This window comes from Erinaceus europaeus, chromosome 11, assembly GCF_950295315.1.
Source record: "Erinaceus europaeus chromosome 11, mEriEur2.1, whole genome shotgun sequence".
Lineage (NCBI taxonomy): Eukaryota > Metazoa > Chordata > Mammalia > Eulipotyphla > Erinaceidae > Erinaceus > Erinaceus europaeus.
In genome coordinates, this window is record NC_080172.1 from 48,923,695 (window position 1) to 48,935,392 (window position 11,698).

An 11,698-nucleotide genomic window follows, 5' to 3' on the forward strand; every position below is an offset into this window, starting at 1 on the left:
GCAGGCATGAAGCCCCAGTGAAAAAAAGGAAAAAGAAAAAGAACTTTCTTCCCAGGAGGGAGAAATAACATAGTGGCTATGCAAAATAAACTTTTTTATTTCTTTCCCTTGAGCGTTACCACTGGGGCCCAGTGCCACACTATGAATCCACTGTTCCTGGAGGCCATTTTTCCTACTTTGTAGCCCTTGTTGTTACTGTTATCATTGCCATTGCTGCTGTTGTTGGATAGGACAGAGAGAAATGGAGAGAGGAAGGGAAGACAGAGAGGGGGAGAGAAAGACACCTACAGACCTGCTTCACTGCCAGTGAAGCAACCCCGCCCCCGAAGGTAGGGAGCCAGGGGCTCGAACTGGGATCCTTACACTTGTCCTCCTTGTGCTTCATGCCATGTATGCTTTAACCCACTGTGCTACCTACTGCATGGCCCCCCAAGACTTTTCTTTTCTTTTTTCTTTTTTTTTAGACAGTGAAAGAGACTACAATACCAAAGCTTCCTTCAACACAGTAGGAGCCAGGCTCAAACCTGGGTCATGCAGATGGCAAAGCAACACACTATCCAAGTGAATTGCTAGTCAGGAAAAAGACTTTCACATCTAAGGTTCTGAGGTCTCACGTTCAATCCCCAGCACTGCCATAAGCCAAAGATGAGCAGTGCTCTGAATAAAATAAAATGAAATAATAAAAATAAATGAAGTAGGGAGTCGGGCAGTAGCGCCACCGGGTTAAGCATATGTGGCGTAAAGTGCAAGGACTGGCTTAAGGATCCCAGTTCCAGCCCCCAGCTCCCCACATGCAGGGGAGTCGCTTCACAGATAGTGAAGCAGGTCTGCAGGTGTCTATCTTTCTCTCCCCTGTCTTCCCCTCCTCTCTCCATTTCTCTCTGTTCTATCCAACAACAATGACATCAACAATAATAACTACAACAATAAAAACAATAAGGGCAACAGAAAGGAAATAAATAAATATTTAAAAAAATTGGTGGCTAGGCGGTGGCACACCTGGCTAAGCATTCACATTACAATGTGCAAGGACCCAGGTTCAATCCCCTGGTCTCCACCTGCAGGGGAAAAGTTTCATGAGTGCTGAAGCAGGGATTTAGGTGTCTTTTTGACTTTCTCCCTTTCTTTCTCTCTTTCTTTCTTTCTTTCTTTTTTGCCTTCAGGCTTATTGCTGGGGCTTGGTGCCTGCATCACTAATCCACTGCTCCTGGAGGCTATTTTTTCCCCTTTTGTTGCCTTTTTTTTTCCAATCATTGTTGTGGTTATTATTATTCTTGTCATTGATGTCATTGTTGTTGGACAAGACAGAGAGAAACGGAGAGAGGAGGGGGGAGAGAAAGACAGACACCTGCAGACCTGCTTCACCATCTGTGAAGTCACCCCCCTGCAGGTGGGAAGCCCGGGGCTCAAACCGGCATCCTTAAGCTGGTCCTTGCACTTCGCTCCATGTGCACTTAACCCACTGCACTACTGCCTAGCCCCATTGTTATTATTATTATTATTATTTTAGCTAGAGCACTGCTGTGACCTCTGGGGGTGCTGGGGATTGAACCTGGAACCTCAGAACCTTAGGTATGGGAGTCATTTTTCATAACCATCATGCTGTCTCCTCAGCCCAACAAAAATATTTTCAATAATATTAATCTATATCAGCTTCATCACCCACCACTGCTGAAGGAGGTGCTACAAACCCCATTTTACAGTCAAATGTGTGTGTGTGTGTGTGTGTGTGTGTGTGTGTGTGTGTATGTCTTATCACTGGGGCTTCACTATTTTAATCAGATTTAGTCATATAGAGACAGAGGGAGGGAGGGAGAGAGAAGGCAGAGAGAAAGCAGCTACTGATGCTTTCCCCAAGTGTGTGTGTTGGGGGTTGGGCTCAACCTGGGTCCCAAGCATGGCAAAGCAGCACACTGTCTAGGGGAGATATTTTGCCAGCCCTCAGGTGAGAAGCAGTCTGAGAGCAGCCACTCCATAGCTCCTGTTGGAGAAAGGGGGGTTTGGGGGTGGGTGACTGGCTCTGTGGGGTTCTAATTCAATAGCAGCCCTGACCCTCCTGAGGGCCTAAGGTGAAGGCAGTGCTGGAGCCGGGCTGCTTATAACAACCCACACCAGCACCACCATCCCAGGGCCATTTGGCTCAGGTCTCATTCACACAGGACCTCAGACTTAGGCTGCTGATATTACCCCCAATCCTGGCTACAGATGCCCACACTGCTGCTCCTTGACAGAAAAGAGAAGGGACTGACTCCATAAACTAATATTTTATTTATTTATTTATTTATTTATTTATTTTTCTTTTACCAGAGCACAGCTCAACTCTGACCAAGGATTAAACCTGGGGCCTCTGAGGCCTCAGACATACTAGTCTATTGTATAAATTGTTGTGCTACCTCCTCGACCTGTGAATGTTTATTGTTGTGCAATTAGTTGTCAGGTATTTACAAAAGAACAATAGCACAATAAATCTGAAATGCCCATGATCACAGGATTTTATCTCATAAAACAGGGCCTACAGAGGAAAAATTCCCTGCAAGGATCTTTTGCCAAGCATGACTATACTGTGTCCTATGGGGCTGCACACTGGAAACTCAGAAATAGAAGGGACCTGGGCTTCTCTTCACTTCCAGACGACCTGACAGCAGAATAGCATTGTGGCCATGTAGTACTCAGCCAGGGGACAGCTGGGGAGGGGGCAGGGTTAGGGAGAAAGTTTTTTTTAGGAGGGAAGGGGAACACTTTCTTAGGAGGAGGTAAAGAAATGTAAATGATAGGGCAAGGTGGTGGCACACCTGGTAGAGCACACATGTTACCATGTACAAGGACCCTTGTTCAAGCCCCTGGTCCTCCCTGCAGTAGGGAAGCTTCACAAGTGGCAAGAGGTGCTACAGGAGTCCCTCTTTCTCCACTTCGCTACTCAATATCTCTGTCTCTATCTAAAAAAAGGAGTTGTGGAGTCATGGTGTGATCACTAAGCTCCAGTGATAATCCTGGTGGCACAGCGGGGTTAAGCGCACATGGCACAAAGCGCAAGATCCGGCTGTGAGCCTCCGGCTCCCCACCTGCAGGGGTCGCTTCACAGGTGGTGAAGCAGGTCTGCAGGTGTCTGTCTTTCTCTTCCCCTCTCTATCTTCCCCTCCTCTCTCCATTTCTCTCTGTCCTATCCAACAATGACAATAACAATAATAACTACAACAATAAAACAAGGGCAACAAAAGGGAATAAATAAATAAATAAATACTTTTAAAAATCTTTGGGTGTGAGGCGGTAGCGCAGCGGGTTAAGCGCATGTGGCACAAAGCACAAGGATTGGTGTAAGGATCCCGGTTGGAGTCCCACGCTCTCCTGCAGGGGAGTCGCTTCACAAGTGGTGAAACAGGTCTGCAGGTGTCTTTCTCTCACCCTCTGTCTTCCCCTCCTCTCTCCATTTCTCTCTGTCCTATCCAACAACAACGACATCAATAACAACAACTACAGCAACAATAAAAAGACAACAAGGACAACAAAAGGGAATAAATAATTTTTTTATCTTTTAAAAAATGAAAGAAAAAAATGATGTACCAAAGTGGTCCGGGAGGTGGTGCAGTGGATAAAACACTGGACTCTCAGCCATGAGATCCTGAGTTCAGTCCCTGGCTGTACATGTACCAGAGTGATGTCTGGTTCTTTCTCTCTCCCCTTCTATCTTTATATATATATATATATATATATATATATATATATATATATATATATATAATTTATTTATTAATGAGAAAGGTAGGAGAGAAAGAACCAGACATCACTCTGGTACCTGTGCTACCAGGGATTGAACTTGGCACCTCATGCTTGAGAGTTCAGTGCCTTAGCCACTGTGCCACCTCCCGGACAACATCCCCTTCTATTTTTCTCATGAATAAATTAATTCTTAAAAGAAAGAAAGAAATATACCTAATGCAAAGTGATTCAGTGCTACTAACTGTGCCTGCCCAAGGGATGTGACAGTGACCCTGAGCCTGGCAGTGTGCATGTGGCAGGATAAGCTGGGAGTGGGATGGAGGAGGGGATTCACCTTCCCCTTCCTCTGTGGTTCCCACCATACCCAGGGCTCCCAGCTCACAATGAGACTATTGCTGGCTTTTGACCGACCCTTTCCCCTTTTGTATCTGATTCTGTGTCTCTCAGCATCTCTCCCCAGTCTCTGGCTCTCTCTTGTTCCCCCACATCCTTCCCGAGCCCCCAGGGAGCAGACGTGGGGAGGGCTGGCAGTGGGAACAGGACACAGTCCTGTTCTCACCAAGGACAATGGAAGCCGGAAAGGGCTGGAGCCAAGGTCTGGCGTGGACAACCCTCCCTGCCTGCCCTGGCACCCCCACCCCACCCTGACCCTCTGCATGGCCTCAGTGCCAGGATGCCCAGCTGGCCCCACCCTCCCACTGCCCTCTTCCTGGGTGGTGTCCCCTCCTTCCCTTGAGTGCCTCAGAGGCCCAAGGCAGCCTGCTTGCCTGCCTGCCTGCCTGCCTGCCTGCCTGCCTGCCTGCCTGCCTGCCTGCCTGCCTGCCTGCCTGCCTGCCTGCCTGCCTGCCTGCACAGAGCACCCACCCGGAATTATTTACTCCGGTTTCCTGAGCTGGGGGTGTCAGGGCACGTGTGAGGGAGCCAGAGGAAACATCTGGTTTCCCTGTGTCCTCCAGGGCCGCCTGCTGGCTTCTCCCAAGTTGCCTTGTGGGCGGAGCAGAGCCCCAGGGGGCCAGAGGCTGAGAGGTCAGCACCTCAACCCCCACCTCCAAGCTTCGGGTGGCCTCACAGCACCCTGATGATGGTGATTAGGTGGCTAATTGGCAGGTCAGATGCTGGCAACCTGCAACTAGGCACCAGGGGCCCATGGGTTGGGGAGTCAAAGTGGACAGCCACCTGCCCATTGGATGTGCCCACCCCTGGGGCACAGTGCCCCATCCTGAGCTGATCCTGGGCCTGTGCTGAGGCTGGCAGCAGGTGCCCTGTAGCTGGGTATTGTCGTGGCACCTTTCTGCTCCAAGAGGTCTCTTCTAGCCTGAAGGTGACTTTGGTGGCCAGGTCCCTCCTACTGTGTCCACTCTCATCCCTATCTCCTAGAGAGCTGGCTTCCCCCACACCCACCCCCCCTGATGCCTCCCCCTACCCATCACTGCCACACCCGTCTCAGGGATAAAGCTGCTTCCAGCTTGGGGTGCCAGGAGACTGATAGAGGCTCCCACATGCCACGCTCCCCAAGGACCGGGTCCTTCAGGTCCTCGGAGGAGGTTGGCTTTCACAGCAACCGCCCTGGGCACAGAGCAAGCCTTGGCAGTCTGGGGGCGGGTGTGTGGTGCTCCAGTCTGGGAAGACATGTGTTCGTGGCGCCCTCTGCTGGCAGTCTGGGTGAACAGCAGAACACTTCCACAGGCTGAGTGAGGGGGTCTGGGATTGGAGGGAGGGGGCTGCGAAAACTGCGGGGTGAGTCTTTAATGCCCCTGTTGAGGCAGGGTGAAGGCCAGGATCTCTCTGGTCACACTATGTTGGAGTCACAGAAATGGGGCAGCAAGAACAGAGTGAAGCCAAAACATGGCAGACAAATGTCATGGTAACCGCCAATAAGGAAAGCGGGTGGGGGGGTGTCCTCCATCTAAGACTCCCCACCTTCTCCCTAGAATGGCAGGAACCCACCTCCGCTTAGGTATTGGAAAGCATATTATATAAGGCAGGAAGGAGTGTTGCCCCATCCACTCATCCACCCCCTCACCCCCCCACCCACACAGCCAGTGGCTTCCTCTCTGGGACCTGTCAGGCTCTTTGCCAGTTTTAACAGGTCTGTCACTTACACTTGGGGCTCCGTGGTTGCACCCATTCCTGTTACACCAGGAACTCCCAACCCGGCAACACTCTAGAGTGTTTGTTCCAGTAGGGTCTTTACTTCCATCATGAAGCACTGCTCCCATGCTGAAGGGGGATGTCTCCATGCCCTTATATGGGAACACTAGTTAGAGGAACCCTTATACCAGAGCACAAAGCAGGACCTGAGAAGCTACACGCACCATCTCCACCATGGCCAGCAAAGGCCAGTGGCCTTGTCCCCATTACTTTTGTTCATAGTGGCAGTGTGTGGCCAGGGTATCACATGCATTTCTCTTCTCTGGCCACTTGCTTTTCCATTCAGAGGGAGTGATGTATCACAGCACCAGGTCTCCCCTCAGTGCCAAGGCACCGCTATGTGTGCATGGGCTTTTCCCTAGAAGATTCTATCACACCCAGTGGAATCCGCACTCCCCGGGTAAGACGCAAACCTGGGTCCTAAGGCAACACAAGTGTGTGCTCTGCTAGGCAAGCTCTCTGGGCTTGGTGCTGGCACCATGAATCTACCACTCCTGGTGGCTATTCTTTTCCATTTTATTGGACAGCACAGAAAAATAGACACACCTACATACCTGCTTCACTGCTTGTGAATCATCCCCCTGCAGGTGGAGAGCAGAGTTGAACCCGGGTCCTTGCACATGGTAATATGTGCACTTTAATCAAGTGCACCACCACCTGGCCCCAGTGCCAGGGTTTTTCTTTTCTCTTTTATTGTCCTTGTTTTTTGTTGTTGTAGTTATTATTGTTATTGATGTTGTCATTGTTGGATAGGACAGAGAGAAATGGAGAGAGGAGGGGAAGACAGAGAGGGAGAGAAAGATAGACGCCTACAGACCTGAATCACTGCTTGTGAAGCGACTCCCCTGCAGGTGGGGAGCCGTAGACTCAAACCGGGATCCTTGCCGGTCCTTGCACTTTGTGCCATGTGCGCTTAAACGGCTGCGCTACCGCCCAACTCCCCCAGTGTTTTTTTAAACCTGGTTTGTGTGCATGCAAGGCACAGGCCCCACTCTGAGCTATCTTTCTGAGCTGATCCTTATTGGGTTTGTTTTAGGAGCTGGAGTGAGGTACCTGTGTAATTCCACTGCTCCAGAGGATTCTTTCCTTTCAATTTCAGATAGACCAGGAAAGTCTGAGAGAGCAGAGACATGAAAGTACCACTCCACTATCTGTGACGCTTCCCCTGGTGCCCTGCTTGCATGATGCTCCTGTTTCAAGGGGGGGTGGGGTGGAACCAGGATCCTCCCACATGGTAAAGCGTGCTCTCTACTAAACTATCTCCCCCACACATCCTATTGTTTTATACACTGTGATTGAAAAAAAAAAAAAAAAAAACTAAGAAACTCCTAAACTCTTAAGACAAAAGGTACCAAAACCAAGGGGAGAGGGGCAAAGAACTCTTGGACAGGAACAGAACCCACTGGTCCAAGAGGGCCACAGGGCTGGGAGTTCCCACTGTAGACCTGGCACAGAAGAGATATAGGGCTTGTTTGCCCAGGGTGGAGGGACAAAGTCCCCACAGGTAGCAGTGGCACCCATAGGTAAGTATCAAGATAAAGGGCCACTTCTGAGGGACAGACCTTCTGCAGTGAAGTCCCTTTCTCTTAAGGTCAACATCACAGATCACGGGCCAGCAAAGCAGTTCACTTGAATGGGTATTCCTGGTTCAAGCCTGGCCCCCACTACACTGAGGGAGAAAGGTTCGGTGCTGTGTACTCTTTCATATTCTCATTTTCTTTCTCCCTCTCTCTCTCCATTTACCTGAAAAAGTCATCCTGGAGTGGTAAAGCCCCAATGATGACCCAAAAGAGAAAAAATATAAATCACAGATCACTCATACACCCTTTTCCCATGGCAAGACATTCACACAAGCACATGCCCACTCCAGGGCCTGGCAAAGTGCCTGGCACTGATGACATTCAGTAAATGGTAGGAATGAACCTTGGAGGAAGTGCATCCCCCACTGGACCCCTGTACCCAAGGTCTGAAAACAGCACATGCCTATTTCGCACACCCACACTGCTGTTGGCAGAAGGCCCCCACAGCAACTCAAGACTCACAGAGCTACAAAAAATCAACTTTATTGAACACGGTCAGTTCCTCTTCTTGCCCTTGCCCGTGACCTTGGCAGGCGTAAGGACTGGAGCTGTGGCTTGGTACAAAGTGGAGGAGATCTTGTTGATGTAGTACAGCCCAACCATGGAGAAGATGAAGCTACCAGTGGAGAAAGGGCACAGTATCAGGAAGAGAACCCAAGCTCAGGGTTCAGGGACATGGAGAAGGGGCGGGGAGGGTCTGAAGGATTCAGTGCCAAGCACTTACCAGGTTGTAACACAGACTCGGTGGATGAGGCCAGAAGCGAAGAGAGCCAATAGAAGGCAGAGCAGTACTGGGGGGAGGCAAGAGAGAACAAGGACAAGGTGGGCAGAAGGCAAATATTAGACATCCCTATGTGGCATCTGAAAGTAGTCAGGAGCACTGTGAGTCCTGTCTGCAGGGAGGCTCCCAGATGGCCTTAGTCTAGGCCAGAATGCAGGAGGAGATGCCTTACTAGTGCTGCCCCACATATCACTGCACCTCCACCCTGGAAGTCCCTGTAGAGCGAAGAGGAGACAGCAAGCAGTCTGAAAGGTAAGTCTGCTCCAGTCTGGAGAAGAGCATCAAGACCTTTCCTGTGGAAGCTAGCCAAGGGGACTCAGTGCAATACAGGCTAGCCAGAGCTGGTGCTGAGGATCTCACTTCTAGGGTACAGTGTCCAGAATGGGGGAGTCGGGCTGTAGCGCAGCGGGTTAAGTGCACGTGCACAGAGTGCAAGGGCTAGCGGAAGGATCCTGGTTCGAGCCCCCGGCTCCCCACCTGCAGGGGCGTCACTTCACAGGCGGTGAAGCAGGTCTGCAGGTGTCTGTCTTTCCTCCTCTCTCGATTTCTCTCTGTCCTATCCAACGACAACATCAATAACAATAATAACTACAATAACACTAAAAAACAAGGGCAACAAAAGGGAAAAAAAATCCCTCCAGAATGGACTGGGCAGGGGGCAGGAAGTGTAAGTGAACCCTACCTGCTCAGTTGGGGAGCAAAGGAGGCCAAGGACTTGCCCTCTTTTTTTCAGAAGCAAATTAACAAAATAAACATTTGAGCAGGGAGATAGCATAGTGGGTCTACGAAAAGACTTGCATTCCTGAGGCTCAGAGGCCTCAGGTTCAATCCTCAGAATCACCATTAATCAGAGCTGAACAGTGCTCTGGTGAAGTAAATAAATAATAAAATAAAATACAGGGAGTTGGGTGGTAGCGCAGCGGGTTAACCGCAGGTGGTGTAAAGCACAAGGACTGGCATAAGGATCCTGGTTCCAGCCCCCGGCTCCCCACCTGCAGGGGGGGGTCACTTCACAAGCAGTGAAGCAAGTCTGCAGGTGTCTTTCTCTCCACCTCTCTGACTTCCCCATCTCTCTCCATTTCTCTTTCCTATCCAACAATGATGACAATAATAATAATTATAACAATAAAACAACAAGGGCAACAAAAAGGAATAAATAAATATTTTTTTAAAAATAAAATACAAATATCAAAATCTAGCAGAGGGGGCTAGGCGGTGGCACACCTGGTTGAGTGCACACATTACAGTGCACAAGGACCCAAGTTCAAGCCCCTGATTCCCATCTGCAGGGGGAAAGCGTCACGAGTGGTGAAGCAGGGCTGCAAGTGTCTCTCTGTTTCTCTCCCTCTCTATTTCTCCCTTGACTCTCAATTTCTGGCTGTCTCTATCCAATAAATAAATAGATACTTTAAAAAAATCTGGGGGAGTCAATAGCACAGCCGGTTAAGCGTACGTGGCACAAAGCGCAAGGACCGGTGGCTTAAGGATCCCCCCCGGCTCCCCACCTGCAGGGGAGTCGCTTCACAGGCAGTGAAGCAGGTCTGCAAGTGTCTATCTTTCTCTCCCCCTCTCTGTCTTCCCCACCTCTCTTGATTTCTCTCTGTCCTATCCAACAACAATGACATCAATAACTACAACAATGATTAAAAAAACAAAACAAGGGCAACAAAAGGGAAAATAAATAGCTAAATATAATTTTTTTTTTAATCTAGCAGAGATAAACTCAAAGGCTGCTGAGGCCTACAACCAGGAGGACTGAAGGGAGTGAGACCTAGAGGAGGGCAAAGAAATCAAGGCCATGGGGCCAGTCGGTGCTACCAGAGGCGACACAGAAGATCTGTGTCATCTGCTGTCACTCTGGGACCACATGACAGTCTTTGGGTGATGTGGCCTTTACACCTAATTTGCTTTATGGATTTAATTCCCCATAAGTAACCAAACATTGACTTTTGACTCCAGGAGCAATGAGAAGAATCACTGCAGACAGAAAACAGCCTACTGGTCTTTTTTTCCCCCCCCCTTTAGTGGTCATTTTAATGTGGTCCAGATTCCTGCTGCCATCGGTATATGTCTCATTACACAAAGGCATTTCAAGATGATCTCCAATAGAGGGAACTGACGGGTTCATTTCCTATCAGGACCTTCAATGACATCAGTCCTACTGCATTTTCCAGTAGGAACAAAGAACAACACCCCAAGAAGTGTATATACACACACAAACTGGGCCTAGGGCTGGGGGTACAGCATAATGTAATCCTGCAGAAGGCTCTGAGGTCCCATCCCCGGCACCATCATCAGCCAGAGCTAAGCAGTGCTCTGCTCAAAACAACAAAAGTCAATTATTTGTCTGGTAGCCCCGGAGGTAGCACAGTGGATAAAGTTTGGTCCTGAGCTTGATTCCTGACATCACAGGTGCTAGAATGATGCTCTGGCACCCCCCTAACCACTTAGGGGGGGGGGGGGGCATACTCATCTCCACACACTCTTAGTAAACATATCCCCTCTCCTCAAGTGCTGTGTTGGGGAGGTGAGTCATAGGATAAAGGTTAAGGTTCAAATATTCACATCTCAATTTTCACTTACTCTCAGGGAAGATCTTTGCTTGAAATCCTTTGCCAAAGACAAGATTCTCCAGATTGTTGAAGGCCTGGGTTGACAGGGTTAAGGAGCAGGGAACAGCGGTGTGGAGGAGCCAAGAAAGATACCATCCCATATGCCTCCCCCCTGCCCCGCACCCATTCTCCCTGCAGCCAAGGATACAGTGAGGGAAAAGACGAAGAGGCCGGAGCCCAGCAGGCCGCCCTGGATGGTGAGCCACTCGGTGGAAGCCAGCTGGCGGCTGTACATCTGCATGCCCGCGAAGAGCAGCAGCGACAGGAGGGAGGACAGTGCCAGCGAGGTGCCCGTGCCCACTGCTGGGGGCACGAGAGGCGGCGGGTCAAGGTCCACGGCTGAGGGGTATTGCTGCTCGGCCCCCAACCCCTCCCCGGGGCCTCTGCCACAGCCCCACAGCCCCCCGGGGCCCTGGCCACAGCCCCCCCAAGTCCTTCTGCTCTTTCAGGTCCACAGCTCCGCCCCCTGGAGCTCAGGACACGTCAGCTCTGCGGGGGGCGGGAAGAACTAGCGAGCACCCCCTTATCCCGACTCCAGCCCCACGACAGCGCCCCGGATTCCCACCGGTCCAGTTACCCATTGAGCCGCGCCCCTGAGTCCAATGCGCGCCGCAAGTGCAGAAAAGGGAGCCGAACCAGGGGTGAGAAGCGGTGCGCATGCGCCAGCTCCAGCGGGGCTGCGTTTCCCCGCCGGCCTTCCTGTTCCTACCCGGCAGCGCCAGAGCGCGGTGCCCTCTGCCGGCTCGGAGGGAGTATTGCATTCAGGAGAGGCCTTGGCCACCGCCCTGTCACACCCTGCACCCCCCACCGCCCTATGCCCCGCCCCAGCACCCACTGGCTCCCAGGACAAGCAGCTC

The 11,698-nt window shown here is 50.8% G+C and overlaps 2 protein-coding genes across 2 annotated transcripts in view; one reads left to right on the forward strand and one right to left on the reverse strand.

Annotated features, from left to right (window-relative positions):
* Positions 1–11,698, forward strand: part of SLC50A1 (solute carrier family 50 member 1) — a 149,717-nt gene that overhangs the window by 29,207 nt on the left and 108,812 nt on the right. The window lies entirely within an intron of this gene.
* Positions 7,916–11,593, reverse strand: KRTCAP2 (keratinocyte associated protein 2). Its single transcript, XM_007525334.3, has 5 exons — positions 11,419–11,593; positions 10,990–11,144; positions 10,813–10,876; positions 8,173–8,239; positions 7,916–8,064 (listed from the first exon to the last, which is right to left on the reverse strand). Exons 1-5 carry the CDS (start codon positions 11,498–11,500, stop codon positions 7,944–7,946), a joined length of 489 nt encoding a protein of 162 aa, XP_007525396.3. The 5' UTR covers positions 11,501–11,593; the 3' UTR covers positions 7,916–7,943.

Excerpts from the sequence above, each read along its gene's own strand:
- KRTCAP2 (XM_007525334.3), bottom strand. The coding sequence starts at position 11,500 with ATGCGCACCGCTTCTCACCCCTGGTTCGGCTCCCTTTTCTGCACTTGC. Across the intron at positions 10,877-10,989 it reads TCTTCGTCTTTTCCCTCACT|GCCTTCAACAATCTGGAGAA; the intron begins GTATCCTTGGCT and ends CTGTCAACCCAG. Across the intron at positions 8,240-10,812 it reads AGCAAAGATCTTCCCTGAGA|TACTGCTCTGCCTTCTATTG; the intron begins GTAAGTGAAAAT and ends GCCTCCCCCCAG.